Below are 20,502 nucleotides of genomic sequence, written 5' to 3'. Positions count from 1 at the left end.
TTCTAGAGGCTGGGAAGTCCAAGAACTAGGCACAAGCAGATTCCGTGTCTAGTGAGGCCCACTTCCTCATTGACAGCTATCTTTACTGGTGGATGGGGCCAGGGAGTTCTCTCAGTCTCTTATAAAAGCAGTAATCCCATTCATGAGGGCAGAGCCCTCAGGACCTAATTATCTCCCAAAGGTCCCACCCCCAAACACCATTGCACTGGGGATTAGGTCTTAACATATTAATGGGGTTGGGGGTAGACACAAATATTCAATCTATACCACCCCTAAAGATGTTTATGATGACAATATTTTAGTTATTTTAAAATTATTTTTGGAAACTTAATTTCATGCTGCGGTTCCATTGCTTAAAATTATTTTAAATGCATTCAATGAAATGTATTTAATTTTTCTAACAAAATACTTTGTGAAAGTTAACCCTATATACTTGCTGATATTGCCTATAAAAATGGCATTTTCATGTTTTTGAACCTAATATTACAAAAAAAAAAATGCAGTGTTTTCTTTGTTTTGCTGAAAAATAGGCTAAATGATACTCTCAAGTAGTCTGGATTATGGCTTTCAAAAAATATTTGCTCTGAAAACATTTACATTTTATAGACTTTGAGTAGAAAATGTTTTTGTAATAAATATTATTAAGTTAATATTTATGGAGTATTTATTGTGTTTTAGGCAGTTTTCTAAGTGCTTTACATATTTTAATGAACTTAATTCTCATAACCATGAAATAGGGACTATTATTATTCTCATTTTACAGATAAGGAAATTGAGATACAGCAATTAAGTAACTAACCTAAGGTCATACAACTAGTAAGTAAAGAGGTGGAATACTAATACATTTTATCATATTTTGAAAGATTTTTTAAAGCTGAAATAAGTGTACATTCATGCAAATATTGACACCTCTACCAATCAGAGCTATTCAATGCCTTAAATACTTTGGAGCTCTACCACATACCTAGTGTCTTGAATATTTAGATATGTCAGGCCTGGTAAGAGACATGAGAAAGAAGGTGGTAAAAAGAGTTAATTATCTTACAGATGATAAAAATTTGTGATTTTTCATATTCATATGTATGTACACATACACATTCATGCACACACAGACATGTTAAAGTATACATTATTCTATTGGGACCTCCTTTACTATGCGAGATTGCCTTTGATTGATCTATTCAGCAAATATTAGTAAAAGGCCTAACCTTTCAAGAGAGAATGTAGGTGGGGCCATGTTAAGGTCATAAGGGTCTCTCTCCACAGGGAATAAACTTGGAGGGCAGAGGTGATGGAAAACTAGGATTGAAGTAAAGTTATAAAGATGTTGATGAGTTGAAGATTTGTTTAGGAACCAGTCTTTCTTGTCTACTCTGACATTTCTTACGTTGTTCTTTGGTATATATAACGTCAGTCCACTGGTGTTAATAACAATCTCTTGCCTACTACTATGGCCCTCCTTGTGCTAGATGCCAGATATATGAAGATGAATATGATAGGATCCCAGTTCCCAAGCTCTAGAAGTAGTAGAGGAAAAAAAAATACAAACATGATTATAATATAATAATAGTTGTTACAGCAGATGATGTACAATGTGCTATGCCATGGGAGTACAAAGGAAAGAATGTTGAATTCTGCATTGAAGAATGTAGATATTCATCAAACTCCCATATAGAGAATTTTAGTGGGATAGGAGACTTTAGAACACAGAGGGGTAGCTTTTTTGTCTGTGAAGTTTTATTTACTTTCGTTTATTTTAATGGTACCAGTGGCCTAAAGGAATAGCAGATTTTCGAGAGATGTGCTGGCTCTTTATTGCTGACATATTCCTAAGAAAGCAAATCTTAATATCATTCTTAATTAATCATTCTTATTCTTTTTAAAGGAATTTACATTTCTTATAATCTTTTTTCTAAAAAATTGACATACATACAGTATTATATATACATACACATAATGTTATGTATACAGTATGTACATGAAAGAAAATATATAATCAGGATGGGGAGAAAGGAAACGAAGAATAAGATATTAAGTCATAATATTAATACATAGTTTCTTCACATGGACTACAAATTTTTTTGTAGACTTCTTGTAGGTCAAGGCAAAGAAGGAAATCGATCTGCTTCAAATTACATTTATAATGAGGCAACATATTAAGAAATTAATTTCTGGGCACCTGGGTGGCTCAGTTGTTAAGTGTCTGCCTTCAGCTCAGGTCATGATCCCTGGGTCCTGGGATCGAGCCCCACATCAGGCTCCCTGCTCGGCGGGAAGCCTGCTTCTCCCTCTCCCACTCCCCCTGCTTATTCTCTCTCTCTCGCTCGCTGTGTCTCTTTCTGTCAAATAAATAAATAAAATCTTTAAAAAAAAAATTAATTTCTAAATTTTTACTTAAATCTGGAAAAATGATCAGTTACAAGCTTTATAATGTTCATATAATATATTGTATGTTAAGGTGATATATGGAGACATTATATAGAAACTTCTATGGTATGGGGATCTGAGATATTCTGCATTTGTTATTATGGGGAGTGTTCTCAACACATCTGACTAAATTTGCTTTATTGTTCTTTTTTGTGTTGATCTCTGAGTGGAAACCTCTGTAGCTTCATGTCCCAATTTTTCTGTGGGTGAACATCTAAATAAACTAAATTTGACAGTTTAAAATAGCACTCAAGAGCCACAGGGACCTATGAATGGGCATCAGGAGATCTATGAACCATGAAATTATATATACAATTTTGTGTGTGTGTACATGTATGCGCAAGCATTTTTTGGTTAATGAGTCTATAGTTTTAACCAGATTCTCAAAAAAGATTCATAATGTAAAGAAAGGGTTTAAAAGCACTTATGCAGAGTATCAACTACATGGAGAGCATTTTTCTTCTTTATTTAAAGACGTTCTGGAGAAGTTCTAACGTAAGGCAATAAACCCTCCAAAGTTGATTCGACCTGTACCTACAGGTGTGCCATACCACATAGTGACCGACTCAGAGACCCGCATTCAGAGCCACCGTATAGAGTTCTGCACAAAACCTCTGGCTAATGCGACAAGGAGGAGCTGAATTCTTCTTCTCTAATTCATTCTGAGAGGAGAGGTGCTTTTTCTAATTTGCCTGTATATAGCCATGAAGACAAGTGGTAACTGTACCCACGGAAGACTTTATAGATAGCTCTAGCCATTTGCCAAAAGTTTAGAAAGGAACTTTTGGCAAGTATGTTGTTGTTTTTTAAAAACATTTTTTTTCTTTGCTAAAGTTTTTATTTGATGAATGGCTTCAATGACATTAAATATTTAAAATTATAGGAATCATTTGGGTTTGTTGTTTTTTTATATCACCAAACAATTGATAGGTATTGTCAATCCCTGAATGCCTTTAACACCTCTTCCCACCACTACCAATCCAATTACAAATTCTAAAGAATTTACAATTGTTACATTGGCCCAGTGTCAAAACCACTCTAAGCAAAGCTTGGAAATACAGTAGATCCTCATTATCATTTGTAGCTGGTAATCATAATTAGTGTTACTGTTTTCCATCTGCAGTTTTGAAGTAGCCTGTCTTCCCAAACTCTTACCACTTAGTTCTTAGGATTTCTTCATTCTTGTATCCTAAAGTGCCTTTTATTTCTTTCCACTATGTCTGGAAGCCTATATGGAGCTTCACATCATATGACTGGAGTCTTGGCTTCTATCCAGTTCTCCCTAGACTTTATTTTCTCAGGATAATTCACTCAGTCGTCCTAGATATTTCTTGAGCTCCTTGTTTTCCTCCTTCTACCTAAATGAGCCCCTGTGCACATTGAACTTGGGAGAACCTTATGACAATCCCTTTGGGGAACACTATTGCTAACTTTGCACAGGAACTTTCTTTTTAGTTATCAGTGTCAGATAGAAACTGATCTCCTTAGACACTGTTAGACTCTTAGTGTTGAAGCTTGCTCAACAATCTGGGTAGTCCCCTTAGGCCCATTCACCATATTGCTGGTTACTCCGCTTCCCCTCCTTGCCGTGCTCCTAGATTTCAGCAGTCCTCTTTTCTAGGATAACATAGGTCACGGATACATATAGTAGTCATATATTTTAAGTTTGGCTGCCTGGAATGAAAATATTAGTGATTGTCAAAAGGTTAGGGAATTTGATTATCTTGTTTATATTGGCAGTGTTCATTGTCCTGAAAAATTGTATGCATAAGGAGTAAATCGCTGAATTAAAATAAGTTTATATAAAGGTCTGTTTGTTCCAAAGCGTTCCTGTGATTTCAGTTACATTATGTTGAAAAAATAGAAAAAGGTTCTATTCAACAATCTCCTTGAACAACAAGTATTTCTCAGTGATGTAACACCACAAGATTTTGGTTTGGACTCCACTTAATTGTCTCCTCAAAGAATTTTGATTTTGCTTCTCTTTCCCCCTTTTATTTATTTATTTATTTATTCTTTTTTTAAAGATTTTATTTATTTATTTGAGAGAGAGAGAAATGAGAGAGAGCACATGAGAGGGGGGAGGGTCAGAGGGAGAAGCAGACCCCCTGCCAAGCAGGGAGCCCGATGCGGGACTCAATCCAGGGACTCCAGGATCATGACCTGAGCCGAAGGCAGTCGCTTAACCAACTGAGCCACCCAGGTGCCCTCCCCCTTTTATTTTGTTCTTGCTATGCAGCTATCTCATATCTTGTCATTGTCAATTCCCCTACCTTCCCATTCTCACTTGGGGTTACGTGTGACATGTGGTATGTTTTAGTAACATTATGCTTTCACATGTTAGATTAGCTCAGAAGTCAGGCTTTCACTGTTTTCTATAGGTTATTCAAAACTGATTCAAGATGATGTCATTTTCCCCCAACTCAGGATGAAGTACTGAATCTCAAGAATAGTGGACATTTTATTAGAATTCAGGAACTTGATTTATTAAAAGAAAAGTTGAGCAAAATATCTTTAAAAGAAAAAAACCAATAAAGCATGAAAATATTTAACAAATTTACTCTTTTTCTTTTGAGCTTGAAATCTCAGCAGTGTTTAGAAGCAGAGTGAGGATTATAAATGATAATGCATCCCATTTTGGTTTTTTTGTTTATTTTTTAAAAATATTTTATTCATTTTGAGAGAGAGAGAGAGAGCACAAGCAGGGGGAGCTGCAGTGGGAAAGGGAGAGCAGGCTTCCTGCTGAGCTGGGAGCCTGACGAGGGGCTCCATCCCAGGTCCCCGGGATTATGACCTGAGCTGAAGGCAGATACTTAACGGACTGAGCCACCCAGGCGCCCCTCATCCCATTTTATTTGGCATTATTTACCCAGAAATCTTCTGATGGTTGCTAATGAAATAAAAAATAAAATTTTTTAAGTTAATAGATGTGAAAATTCAGATAAAGAATAATAGCATTGTTAAGGACCTATAAGATAATTTATTCCATATCTCTAGCTGCATATACATTTCAACCTAAGTGTGTCTATTGGTTCAGAGTTTCATCAGAGTAATAGAACCAGTAGGATATTCATGTTAAGAGATTAGTTGCCAGGAATTAGCTTCTGTGACTGTGGGGGCTAGGCAGGCTATCAAGAAGGACAAGTTGTACTCTTGGACAAGAGCTGAAACTGCAGTCCATGAGCAGAATTTCTTCTTCATAGAAGCTTCAGTTCTGCTCTTAAGACCTTTACAAATGATTGAATCCCACATTATCTAGGATAATCTTCCTTACTTGAAGTGATTATGGATCTTGATCATTTATAACAATATACTTTTATAATAACACCTACATTAGTGTTTGAGTTTAAAAACTATAGCTTAGCTGTGTTGACTCGTAAAACTAACCAACACAGTGACCTAGTAACAATACTGGTTTTTACTTGCAGAATTTGTATTTGTCAGTTTTACTATCTAAATATTTATTTAGATATTATATTTAAAAAGTGATGAGCTAGTCTCATTTTTATTGTAAGTAACAAAAGAATGATGCAGTAACTGTATTCTAATAATCTAACACACAATTTACTTTTCTTTCTCTTAAGTTAAAAAAAATTTTATTTAAATCTTTCTTCTAGTCCCTCTCCTGATTCAGCTCCTTTATTATCTTTCTTGCTTAATATCGTACTCTCTTCAGTTTCTTAGCATTGACTTAAAACGTACAGTTCAGGCTGTATTTACACTACAGTGATACTTGGCATTCATCAAATATTTGTTAGAAGAAAGATTATTTCACAGTTCTTGTATGTTCTACTCTTTAAAGTTCATCTTAGTGTCACATTTGTTTTTTATAAATAATGCCACTACATTGTTGACTTATATTTGGCACATTATGATTCCCAGATACTTTTGTCATATTTTGTTCTGTGAAACTATATTGTTTTTATAACAAACAGAAGTTATTTTCAAACAGTGGTCCAGAGTTTCAGGATGAAGACTCTCTAATGATTTCTTGAAAAAATTGGTTCATATTGGAAACATTGTTTCGGTGTACATTCCATTACCTTTGGGAGAAACTTTGATATTTTGCCAAGGATTATGTCACTGCTGTATTAAAATAATGCTTCAGAGTTCCATAGAATCCTGAAGCTTTGGCAAACTCTGCTTTATGATATTTTGAAGGAGTTTCCAGAAGAAGCCTGACAATTTTTTTTCTAAATTATTTTAAGCCTGACAAATTAGGGTAGTGCCAAATACTTTGGAAATCTTTCATGGATATGGAGACTTACGAATATCCAACTTAAAATTATAAAATAATGGAACATGCACATTTTAATGAATTCTGATATTTTTGTTTTATATTAAAATCAGCACTATTGAGATATTATTATGCCTAGTTTACAAGGTAGACTTAAAATTTTCTACGTAGGACAGATCTCTATTTAGATAATGACTGTCATAAGACTCTTACTCATTTCTAATGGTTACATCATGCCTTTGCTCAAGTTCATTTATTTAACAAGTATTTTTATATTAGATACTTATATGTTTGAGGTGCCAGTTCTAGACACTGATGATACATTTGGAACAAGACCTGCATGTTCCTGTCATCATGAAACATGTAGTGGAGAAAAAAGACATTAAATAAAAATGTATACAAATCCGTAGAGTTGAAGTAAGTGCTACTGAAGAAAAGTACAGTGTAGAATAGATTATCTTATAGGAGGAGCAAATTGATTTGGGGATACCAGTAAAGTGTTCCTTATGGAAGTCACATTTAACCAAGGAATGAATAATAATAATAGCAAATACTTAGATTGTGATTGTTATGTGCCAGGCACTATTCTTGATCCTTATTATGTGTTAACTTATTTCAACCTAACAACAACTCTGAGGTAGGTGCTACTGTTTTCCTCATTTTATAGAAGAGGAAACTGTGGCGTAGGAAGATTAGCAAAATTCTCCAAGGTCACATAGCTAATGAGTTGAAAACCTGGGATTTGAGCTTAGACAGAAGAGTCTGTGCTCTTAACCACTGTGTTTCATGATAAGAGTTAGCTGGGAGAAGGGAATGGGGAAGATCATTTCAGGCAATGTGAACCCATGTGCTAATACCTTAAGCAAGATGGAGGGAAGGCCAGCACGACCGGAAGTTGGTAAGCCAAAGTAACAAAAGATGAAACTAGAGAGGGAGTTAGGGTATTCAGATTTATTATTATTTTATCACTTCAACTTTAGTATGAATATATGATGGAAGGTAATAAGAATTAATGTGAGATCAGTTAAGGCACATTGTACTCTCATATTAAGAGGACGCTGACTTGGACCCACTTTGTGGTGGGTGGAGCAAACTACAGATTCTGGAAACATTTGGGAGATAGAAATAGCAGGACTTCTTGTTTGGATTTGAGAAAGGGAGATTACTCCTAAGTTTCTAGCTGGTGCAGCTGACAAGATGGTGGTACCATTTACTGAAATACCACCCAAGAACAGGTTTCAGGAGCAAAGTATAAGTTCAGCTTGAGTTCTGTCAAGTTTGGGGTGACTTTTATATTAGGGTGAGAAATTATCTATAAAAGCCTGGAATGCAGAAGAGAGTTCTGGACTTGAAATAAAATTTGCAGATTTTCAGCCTTGGGAGTAAATGAGGAGAAAACACAGTATGAAGACCCCGAATCAAAGGTAGAGGAACTAAAAGCATTTCAATTAGGGTAGAAGAGGTGCCATTGTACAGAGGAAACTGAGGAGAGGCAGCCAGATAGGTGTTAGGAAAACTGACATAATGTTGTAAGACGAAAGCAAAGGAATACAGCAGCTTCCCATTTGGTTTTCTGATTGTATTTGCTTTTTCCTTCTAGAACTTCACAGTTGTACACAATTGCTTCAAGTTCAACTTTGTGTGTTTTTTTCTTTATTGAAGAACTGATTTTCTTTCTTATTCTCTTTTTCCTTTCTTCCCCCTCATTAAATGTTCTTTCAAATTTAATTTTAAGTTCCTGTTTAGATCACTTGGAGTCTTTCATCTGAAAGTGATCGCTTTCATTTAGAGCATTTTTAGTTTTTCTGTTTCAGATCATTCTGTATAGTGCTACCACCTCAGATAGTTTCAGCTTCCAAAATTTGACCCATGCAGTATACTGCCCTCCTACCTCACATGATTGCCTGTGTACCATTGTCCTTCATCTCTACTCCCACATGCAAGACCATACCTTGAGCCAGTTGTTACTGAGTGTTCCTTTTGCTGGATCTCCTACTCTGGAATTCTCCTTTCCCATCTCCTGCTCTTTCATTTTTTCTACCTTTCCTACTTTTCATTTTCATCAAACTTCTTTGCAATGATCACTATTCCCAATCTTTTTGCACTCTTACTTCTTTGTTTTATCCTAGTCTGCCATCTATATTTTGTGTTCATCTTCTTCCTTATCTAACTTAAAACCCATTTTGCATAGATATTCACAGAACTCCACAATTTCTTTTAAACCTCTGATCTCTCCTGAAATAACCTTATCAGATTCCCAACCACTTATAAGCCCAATTGTACTTTTCTCTCACTCCTCTTACGTGCATTCATTAAAAAAACAAAAACAAAAACAAAACAAAACAAAAAAAATTGGGAAGGGTGCCTGGGTGGCTCAGTCTGTTAAGCATCTGCCTTCTGCTCCAGTCATGATCTCAGGGTCCTGGGATGGAGCCCCACATCAGGCTCTCTGCTCAGTGGGGAGCCTGCTTCTCCCTCTCCTTCTGCCTGCCACTCCCCCTGCTGCACTCTCTCTCTCTCTGTTTCAAATAAGTAAATAAAATCTTTAAAAAAATTTGTCAGACAATGTGTTAGTCATTAGGGATAACCGATGAGCAAAAAAAAGTGTATGGTCTGACACTCAGAACTGTGCTATCTTATTCTTAGTTAATCTGTTGGAAAATAAAAATTACATCATAATATTGATGGTGCCCACCAAAATTTTATATTATTACTTAATCTCAGCAGGTCCCATGATGTTACAAATAATCCCAAATCAATTTTCTGTTCTTTCTTCATAGTCATGATTCAGAACATTTCTACTTTTCTCAAGTTTCTGAACTCAGTTGCAAAACTTTGTGTTTGAACTAGACTGCCAAGACAATTTGTCCCTAGCTCCCAATTTCCCCTTCACTTCAAAATTTCTTTATATCTTTAGCCAAGCTTCTCCTTTTCCTAATATGTGTCAGAAAAAGGGTCGCTTCTTTCTTCCGAAGGTAAAACTTTCCATCTGTTTTTCCTGATGCACATGGGAGAAACTCTAGACAAAAACACAAGATGACATGAAATTGTTATTTAATGTGTTGTTTTATTACACATTTATTCTGTTGTATAGATCTGGTAATTATGTAGTTAATATAGAGTTTGAAAAACTCCTACAGTGCTATTAGTACTGTAATATCTTTAATGGACTATGTTATTTTGTTATTAAATATTTTGTTAATCAAATGTAAAGTGGATTTGCTTTGTTTTACTCAGAAAGACTGGTGGTGGTAGCTGAACACTGTGAACGGAGTCTAGAAGACTTGCTTCGAGAGAGGAAACCCGTGAGGTACTGTGTAATATCAGGACAATTAAATGAAAAGCAGAAATTGGCAAACAAAAAAGCATAACAAGAAACTGCAGAGTTTTCATTTCTTCTGTTACTTGTTTAATGATAAAATCCAGGTGCAAATTTTTATTTTAGGAAATCTAATTCACAGGCCCCATAGAAATTCAACATTGACATTGTCCAGCATTCAGTTTTTGTGAGGTAGGCATTCTCCAAAGTACTTGACAAAAAAAAATTCCTAAAGAGGATATATATGAAAATTTGAAATGTTTTCAGTACTAAGCATTTCTCTAGTTGAGATTGAGAGTATTTTCCTGGGAGTGGTACATAGTAACTACTAACAGGATGCTGGTATTCCTAGGGACACAGTGAACTGTTTTAAGGAAAGGCCATGTTGAAGAGTAGACAGAAATAATATTCATAGCTTGGGTAGAATCTGATGATATAGTTTAAATTCAGTTATTTCAATGACTCAGTAATTTTACTTTCTATCTCAGGCATTCTTGGCAAGAAGAGTATGTGGTATATATATTATTACAAATATGCTACTAAATGAATTTCTTTATACATTTTCTGAAATTATCTTAAAATCATGAAAAATATCCCTTTAATGAATAAAGAAAGTTGTACTAAGCCAATGAAAAATGCTTGCCACGAGTCTTTTTAGGATTATAATTATCCATCTTCTTTTAAGGAAATATTCTCATTCTTGGTCATTGCTTTTTAATCACTGCTATATCCTAGATGAAAACAAATTTTTTTCAAGGGAGGAAAAAATGTGTATATTGCTAAATGGTAGTTATTTAATAAAAGCAAAAATAAACTGAATAAAAATACTTCCCTTGATACTTTAAAAGATTTGGTTTTAAGTGTTCTCTAGAATGGGAGATTCAGATACCAAGTATACCCACCTTACTTGCTTCTTTGGAAGAGTCTAATCTGACCATACGTAATAAAAGTGACTTTCTATATATTTAGAAGTAGCTTAACCTTATGTAGTGAGTATGTTTTTATAATTATAATTTTTACATGTCACAATCTTTGACTTTATGTTTTTAAGAACATATTATTCTGTTTACTAGTTCTAGAATGATCAAAACTTACGGTGATAGATATAAAAACAGTATTCAACTCTGATTGGGGGAAGGAGTAATATAAGAACTGATTCAAAATAGCCTTGAGGAAACTATCTGGAGTAATGGAAATTTTTTACATCTTGATCAAGGTATTACTTATGTGGTGCATGTTCTTGCTAAACTTTTCAAAATTCACTGAACATACTTCAGATGTGTGTGTTTCACCTAGGTAAATTATGCCTGAATTTAAAAAAAAAACAAAAAACAAAAAAACGAAACCCTGATCCGGTATTTACTTGGCTTAAGTTCTAAATCCCTCATATAGCAACAATATTATGTTGTTAATGAAGGTATTTGATCCAATTGCTAACCTATTTGTATTTCTTTCTATTAGAAGAAATAGTATGAATTAGTTGTGCTGCTTAACCAATACCTCACCACTTAGTGGTTTAAAAACAATAAACATTTATCATTTCATATAATTTCTCTGGGTCAAGAATTCAGGAATGAATTAGCTAGATGTTTTTAACTCAGGATCTCATGAGGTTGCAGTCAACTGGGGCTGTCATCATCTGAAAGCTTCACAGGCTGGATGAACTCACTCATTTGGTGCCAGTTGTTGACAGTAAGCTTTAATTCTTCCCCATCTTGAGGGCCTTTTGACACTGGTCTCTTGTCTATCCTCACAACGTGGGGTTGGCTTTTCTCAGAGTGAACAATTGAAGAGAGAAAAGAAAGCAAGGTGGAAGCTTCAATGCCTTTTATGACCTACCCTCAGGACCACACACCATCATTTCTGCAATTGTCTATTGGATACAGAAGTCAGCCATTAATTCTATTCACTGTGGAGGGGTCTACATAGGAATGTGAATCTCAGAAGTCAGGGGCCATTGGGGATCACCTTAGAGGCTGGCTATCACAGAAGTCTTAGCAATCATACAAGTACTTAAAAAAAAAAAAAAATCAGGAGTGAAATACTAACCAACATTAACACTAACTGAAAAATAACCAAAGTTCTTAAAATTATTCAGTATTGATTTAGGCTACTTGAGCCAGAAGAAAGGAAGATGTTTACATTGTGAAGAGAAGGTAGAGTATTAAGGGAATATCCAGAAGTACTAAAGGTGGAATACGGTCTTCATGGACATGGCTATACTAAAGTCAGAATCGATCCATATTCTGAAAATTGGTGTTACCCATGGGCTTGTGCTCCCAGCCATGCTGGAGGACCCTATAAGCTACAACTAGAGTAGTTCTCTGGTCATCAGGGTGGTAGTAACTATAGAATGTTCTTCTGATCTTGAAATTTCCCTCTCTGCCCATGCTCATCCTTCCTTTGCTTACTAAAAAAACTGAGGCAGAAGAGAGAAGCTGGTGACTCAGAAGACAAATTTCCATTTTCATCATTTTACCTCAACTCTCTCCTTTTACTTTTTTTTTTTTACTTTCAATTGTTCTATGTAAGGATACTATTGATACTGCTTTGCCAATAAGATTAAATCCATTAGCTTGTGGAAAGTTTTACTTTTCTGTGTTCATCATCCTTTATCCTTGTTTTAGATATAAATCTGATAGCACTGAACACTAGTAGTGTCAATAGTATGAAGGTGTAAAGAGGCCACCTTTCTTCAGTATGTCTTCATGAAGATAAAATCTTACAGATGGAAGCATATTCTTTGAGTAGATAGATAAACATGAACAGGATTAAATGCAAACTTCATATTGTCTTTCATGCCATTTACATTTCTAATAGTCTTTTTCATTTATATAAAATAGGACATACTACTGTATATTTTTATGGGTCTTCGTAATTTCTTCAAGTAAGATACATTTAAACATTTTTGTAAGTAAAGTACTATATTCTAATCCTTCTGGTAACAGACTAAAATTCAGTATTTTCCTCATTCATTTTGGAATATAGCATTCAGCACTTACTGCCTTTGAGTAGACATGATTCTGTCAGGTTCATTTCCAAGTTGTTATCTGATCCATCCATCTAAATTAGCTTTGTTGAAAACTATTTGACTTTCCACATATTTGGATTACATTAGTCTCCAGTAACAGAGCAGATTTCATGTGCAGAGTTGCTGTGCTGTAATTTTAATTAATTCTATAACCTGTTTATGGAAAGTGAGAAGATGTTCTTATGGCTTATAAATCATATACATTTCCCCTACTGCCAAAAGTAAGCACCCCGCACCTGTAAGAGAGGCTGATGCAAAGTAAGCAGGAAATCTATTTAGATGGGCTTACAGTTTGAGACCCATGATTTTTACTTGTCCATCTGTCTCTAACTGTTGTAAAACTGTAAGCTGCCAGTTGTCTGGTAGTTATTTGCAGCTCATTGTCTAAACTTAAACATCATCCAAGGCATATGTCTTACTGGATTTATATTTTGAAGAAAATTTAACTCTTGTAAAATTGGTGAGACGGGGAGTGGGGAAATGAAAACTAGAAACTTATAGAAGCATCCAGTGTCAATTTACTCACTTTTTTCATAACACATTTAATATCATTGAACTAAGCAATATTGTACTAAAACATCATAGTAGTAATTCGTTATTACAAATATAACTTAAGACTATCTTGAGGTTTCAGATCGCTCTAGAAAACCAAGCATCTTCTTTTTTTTTTAACATTTTAATAGCCCTAAAACTCTCTTGAGAATTCATGTTATCCAAACAGAAAATAATGATTTTGTGCTATGACCTGGAGGTATTTATCAAGTCAGTCTCTTATAAAATAATGTTATTTGTACAGATAGTTTGCTGATCTGGTTTGAAAGAGAAAACTCACCATTTTCTTTATAGTTTATTCAAGCTTGAATATGAGGAATTAATTTTTGGAGAATGCAGCTCTCTTTTCAGTGGCTTTTATATGTTACTTGTGCCAGAGTTTGATCTTGCCAATATTTCTCTCCACTTTCAATTAAATGATCAAAATTATTTGTTGGACACATAGAAGCATGGAATTCAGTTAAACTCCTATAACCAGTAGGTTTCAAGAAACAAAGTACAGCATTTGGAAGGTTTGTTTGAAGTCATCTCATATTTGGTGCCTGTGAATCTATTTAATTGCTACCCTAAAGCCATATTCAAGAAACTGAAAGTGGGGAAATTTAAATCTCAACTCCTTTCTGAAATATTTTCTGAGAATGTTAAAAAGAGAGACATACCTTCATCACTTCTATTAAAGCAAGCATGAGGAAATGGTTTGCCTTTTAAGTCTAGGTGCTATTTGGAAAGTATTTCCCTTTTGTATTAGTGTTATTCGAGCATGTACTTTTGCCTAATCTGTAACAGTGTCAGCAAGTGTAGTTCATAGACAGATATTCAGCAGAGTTTTGGCACTTGGAGTAAAGTTTCTGCATTGTCCTTAAATTTGCAAGTGAAGGCAGGGTGAGTAGTTCAGGCATGTTTCTTTAATAAAATGTTTGTCGTATGTTTTTAGGGTTATGGTTTTGAAGATTTACCAGAGAACCATCAGCATAGCAGAGGTTATACATGGTTATACATGGAGACTTTGATGGGAAGCAGGCTATGTCTGCAGCTGTTCACTAGCTTGATGGAAAACATGATCTGACTTACTCGGATGAGTAAGTTTTACTTGCTCCTATTAAAAGATTGCCTACTCACTGAATTAGATACTCCAAAGAATTTTGGACGCATTCTAGAGTGCAGTCTATAGATGGATAATGAGCCACAGGTCTCACAGTCATCAGAAATGGATAGTAGACATTCTTATTTTAGAAAATAACCTGATAGTGGAAGTTCAGGTTCTCGTACATTTTTTTTTCCTTAAAGGGCCTTAGTTTCAAAATTCATTTGAAATTATTATAGTGTAGTCAAGTAACTTAGAGATTTATACAACTGATAAATATTTTTCTTCCTATCTTACTTGTTTTGTTTAAGGATGGAAAATAATACTATAGTTGCTCTTCACTCAGGCTTGGAATCTTGCAGCTATCTTTTGCTTTCTCCCTCCCTTGTACCCTATATCCTATTAGCTGTCAAAGTATCATTAATACAACCTTGGTGGTATTTCTCACATCTCTACTGCTTTTTACATTCTTTAGTTCAGGCCTTCATTAACAAACTGCTTGACTGTCGCACTACAACATTCTCCTAACTGATCTCCTGCCATTAGTCAGTTGTTAGTATACTCTATTACTACTTTCTGCTGCCATATTATTATTTTTAAAAATCAGTCCATTCCCTGCTCAAAAACATTGGGTGGCTTTCCATTTTTGTGTGTGTGTGGGGGGGGGAGTGCATTTTATGGGCATAGGATCTGACTTCAGTCAAACTCTCTAAATTATTTCCAAATAGTGTCTAAATTATGCCAGTAGTTCTTATTGTTACCCATAGATTGTTGAGGAGATGGAGCACCAAAGAATTGAAATACAATATGAAGAAGGAGCTGTCCTTTTGTCCAAAAGTGCATCTCCAATCTTTGGCATGATGTATAGCACTTCTTTAAGTTATTCACTTACCTCCATCTCTCTAGACCATACCACTGAACCAAGGCAAAAATTATATTTTCCTACTCCACATTTCTTTATTACATTATAACTCTCCAGTTGTAAAGTGCCTTTTCCCTTTTAGCTTATAATTGTTTGCCTGCAGAGGAGCCTGGGTGGCTCAGTTGGTTGAGCATCCGCTGTTGGTTTCAGCTCAGGTCATGGTCTCAGGATCGTGAGATCAAGCCCTACGTCTGGCTCTGTACTCAACAGGGAGTCGGCTTGAGATTCTCTCTCTCCCTCTGCTTTTGTCCCTCCCTCTGTTCACATTTGTGCACACACACTCTCTCTCAAATAAATAAAATAAAATAAAAATAATTGTTTGCTTGCAGTCATAGAATTAAGGAAGCTATGATTTGCCTTCCCCAACTAACCGTACATTTTTTAACATGCATACTATAATTTTTTAATTTTTCTGTCTCCTAAAATTGTCAGCATAAGAGTTTGCATATAGTTAATGTGTTGTAAATGAACAATCCAATGAACTAATTGTTTTTAGTTTAGTCATGCAGTTCAAACTGTATTTCCCTATTATCTTCCTTTTAATCATGTGCCATGATTTTATTTCCCAAACAAATTAGTTTTGGTGAAAGTCTGGTGCAAATGTTATCTTGGTGATTTGTTTATTATTTTCTTGGAAATATTTTTTTAAAAATAGGATGAGTAAACAAATTGTTCATTTCCTTTCTCACCGCTCTGGGGAAGAATCTAAACTCATTTTAGGGTGTTGGCAGAATCCAGTTCCTTCCAATGGTAGGACTAACATTCCTATTTCCTTGATTAATATCAACCAGAGGCTGCTCTCAGCTTCTGGAAGCCATCTGTACTCCTTGTCATGCGGCCCTCTCCATCTCCAAAGTCAGCAATGGAGAATCTCTCTCATCATATCTTACTCATGCCTGGAATCTCTCTTGTTTCCTCTGTCTCTAACCTCTAGATCCAGATTTCAAGGACTCATGTGATAAGGTCAGGCTCACCCAGACAGTCTCCCTTTCTTAAAGTCAACTGTGCCATATAACAGCTTGATCATGGGAGTATAGTCCATCATATTCATAGCCTTGGGGGTTATACAGGGTGTATATCAGGGAGCAGGGATCTTGGGAATCATCTTAGAATTCTGCCTACTGCAGTTTGGTTATTGGGGAAAATTTTTTAGTCTTATAGGAAGTATGATATTTGGTGTTCTTTTTTATATTAGTAAGTCATTGTGACTGAGATGGTGGGAACTGTGGTGTGTCAGGGATCACCAAGACCACTTCCAGTTTCACTGATTCACTGGAAGCACTCAGAGGACTCAGAAGTCATATACTCAATGGTTACACTATACTCATCTTTTTAACAGCAAAAAGAGACAAAGCAAAAATCAATAAAGGGGCAAAGAATGTAGGAAAGCAGCCACATGCTTTTCAGATTCCTCTCCTGGGAGAGTTATAAAGGATGTACTTAATTCCAAGAGCAAGAAATTGTGAAAATATGTGCCAAGTGATGCCCATTAGAGAAGCTTGTCTGAGTCTAGAAGTGGAGGGTTATTAGGGTTTGGTCACAAAGGCACATAGTGCCTGTGTGATTGACTGCAGTTACTGATGCTCTAGACCCTCCGAAGGAAAGCAGGTGTTCCCCATAAATCACATTGTTCGCACAGACTATCTCTCTAGACAAGCTAGAGTGGTTCAGGGCCTCAAATGGGCAGAACACTCTTATCAGGACATTTCCAAGAGCACAAGTCCCAGGAGCCAGTCAGGAAAATAGGCACTTTGGGGGAATGCATAAAGAGACTAATGAGATTCTTTTTTGAAGAGGTATTAAACAGATTTTACAGCCGCTTCCAGCAATTCTTGAAATATGTTATGACTTTGTAACCTAATAGTTGCTGGTCTTGTTCAGTCAGGTTTGTGTAAAGACTTTTTTTTTCACTCATCAACGAGGTACTAGCTTTCTATTGCTGCTATCACATTGCCACAAGTTAAGCAGCTTAAAACACACAAATTTATTATCTTATAGTTCTGTAGGTCAGAAGTCTATTGGACTTGGCTGGTTTTTCTGCTTTAGGTCCAACAAAGCCAAAACCTAGGTGTCAGCAGGGCTGTATTTCCTTTGGAGGCACTAGGGGAGAATTAATTTCCAGGCTTATTCCAGTTGTTAGTAGAATTTAGTTCCATATGGTTGTAGGACTGAGATCCCCATTTCCTTACTGACTATTGGCCAGGAGTTGTTCTTAGATTTTAGAGGCCACCAGTGTTCCCTGGCTCATGGCCCCATTTCTTCATCTTCAAAGCTAGTAACAACAGGTCCAGTCCTGATGCTTTGAATCTCTGACCTCTCCTGTCTTTTCTTCTGGCACTCTCTGACTGACTCTTCAGCTTTGCTCTTTTACTTTAAGGGCTGCTATGGTTACCTTGGGTTCATCTGGATAAATCAAGGGAATGTCTCCATTTTAAGGTTAACTGATTAGCAATCTAATTCCATCCACCAAGCCCCTTCACAGCAGTACCTATCCTAGTGATTGGTTGAATACCCATGTGACAAGAATCTTGGGAGGATTCTGCCTACCATATTCTTTATACAGGTAAATACTGAAGTTTTTCCTCCTCACTTAAATCTAAATTTCATTTTATTAATTATACCTCAATTTCTAAAGAGAGAAATAATTAAACAATGTAAATTCTTTTAACAATTATAAGCATATTTAGCCTCTGTTTTCTTGATGAAATTTTTCTGAGTCACTCAAGTTGCCAGTTATCCTCAGAAAAAATAATCAAAATTTAATAAAATTTAAATTCAAACTTTATGTTTAAAACTTCTGTTTTCAGAATAATGATCAAGAGTAAAGTAAACCCTGTGTTTATTAAAATAAAATTCCTGCTGGGAAAAGGAACTACTTCAATGTCCATATACAAAGAGAATGATCAAAGGATGCATAAATATGTTGATATCGAATGCTAACCTGCTATTTTCCATTAGAGACACTTTTGTTTAGTCAAGTGCATCCTCAACTGAAAATTTTAGATGCACTATATTGAAAGAGAGGAAGAGAGGCAGGCAAGATGACTAGAGTGAGAAAGGAGACTGGATTTGGGATGAGGAATATATGTAACAGAAATTAAAAACTCTTTGAGCCCAGGTGGGTAATTTAAGTGTACTGAGCTGAACTGAGTTAAACTGGAAAGCAGTTGACACATTGAAAAGAGGCAGCTAATACTCAGCTCCAGCTGTTGTTGCCATGTGAGAAAGTATCCTGGTATTACCATTTCTTTAAAATTTTCAAAAGAGGGGCACCTGAGTGGCTCAGTCGTTAAGCCTCTGCCTTCGGCTCAGGTCATGGTCTCGGGGTCCCAGGGTCCTGGGATCAAGCCCCTCATTGGGCTCCCTGCTCAGCAGGGAGCCTGCTTCTCCCTCTCCCACTCCCCCTACTTGTGCTCTCTCTCTCTTGCTGTGTCTCTCTCTGTCAAATAAATAAATAAAGTCTGTAAAAAATAAATAAAATTTTCAAAAGAACTCAGAATTTGGATTCTTACATGAAATCTCTGAATTTTTAAACATTTTCAAGCAAGTAAAAAAATTTAAAACATCATGATCCAAACAGAACAAAGTAATGGGCTAAATTTAGCCAACGGACAGCCAATTTGCAGTTATCTGATGTAAAAAGTTAAATTATTGGTGGAGGAAGACATATTTCTTCTATGCTTTTTTTTTTTAAATGGATGGGGTCATTGTGAAAAGGAATGAGAAGTAGTGGGTTTTTAACTTTTAAGAATCATTCACTTACTTTTTTTTAACACCTTGGAAAGAAAAGGTGAAATATCTGCATCCTGATTTTACTAGCAAGGTAAGAAATTATATACTTTTGAAAGACTAATTGTTTTTTAAATAGCAGAATGATCTGAGAATGATAGGAGTCATCTGTGTGGGAAATCATTTGCACCTATGAAAACTTTCTATTCAAAAGAAATCACCTTTGTATAACCTTAATGGCCAACTGTCACAGCATTTTTTTCATTTACTCATTGTTCTGCCCCCTATTAAATCAATTTCTTCAGTGAGGTGAGAACACTTCAGTAAACTAACTGAGGAGTTGCACTGACTTCAAGTGAACACTTTGAATTTTATTCTGTGTTATTATCTATACTCATAAAAGACAAATGAGCAACAAAATAGTAATGAAATTAGTACAATTTCCTATTGGGAAATGTTTGAAAAGCAGAAACTACTGAGTTGATAAATTATAAGGTATCAACACATAAAGAACTACAATTAAATAAGCACTTGGAGTCAGAGGTTCAGGGCTTTTTTTTAATTGTTTTATTTTGTCTTAGTCTTTGTTTTTGTATATATATAATAAATATATATATGTGGTAGAGATTACAATATGCATCCCTAATATATCCAACTTCCATGAATTAATATTATGGCAGTTCACATATAAGGTAGGAATCTTAGGTAATATGGTTCTGTTCACCCTCTTCCCATCCTTTAGATATTGACATTCATTGTGCAATTTATATTTACTTTTACATGTATTATAAATCTGACTATACATTGTTACTATTTTTTGCTGTAAAAGATGTCTTTAAAGACCTTGAGAAATGAGGAAAAAAATTCTTTTACGTTTAACCATGTATTTGCCATTTCCTGAGATCTTTATTCCTTGGTTTTGATCCAGGTTTTCATCTGGTATTATTTTTCTTCAGCCTGAAAAACTTTCTTTAAAATGTCTTTTAGTGCATGTCTGATGTGGACAAATTCTTACAGATGGTGATTACCAAAAAATACCTTTATCACCTTAATTATTTTCTTTTCTAGCATGTTATTATAAAAAATTCAAAACATAGCAAAGTTGAAAGAATTGTACAATATAACTATATTCTACAAGTAACATTTGGCCAATTTTTGCTTTATCACATATCTATCCATCCTACAATCTGCTTATTAACCC

The 20,502-nt window shown here is 35.3% G+C and overlaps 1 protein-coding gene across 4 annotated transcripts in view; it reads left to right on the top strand.

Moving 5' to 3' along the window:
- The window catches only part of TBCK (TBC1 domain containing kinase), a 243,483-nt gene that overhangs the window by 9,181 nt on the left and 213,800 nt on the right, over window positions 1-20,502 (top strand). For 3 of the 4 annotated variants that reach the window (XM_032400952.1, XM_032400950.1, XM_032400951.1), the window contains one exon: window positions 9,902-9,974. In XM_032400952.1, coding sequence (XP_032256843.1) covers window positions 9,902-9,974 — 73 coding nt within the window. Of the gene's footprint in view, window positions 1-9,878; window positions 9,975-20,502 lie in introns of all 4 variants that reach the window. The other variant, XM_032400953.1, reaches the window with a different exon arrangement.

This window comes from Phoca vitulina, unplaced genomic scaffold (assembly GCF_004348235.1).
Source record: "Phoca vitulina isolate PV1807 unplaced genomic scaffold, GSC_HSeal_1.0 scaffold3, whole genome shotgun sequence".
Classification (NCBI taxonomy): domain Eukaryota; kingdom Metazoa; phylum Chordata; class Mammalia; order Carnivora; family Phocidae; genus Phoca; species Phoca vitulina.
Note: the sequence above shows the minus strand (reverse complement) of the source record. Positions and strands in the feature narration are given on the sequence as shown.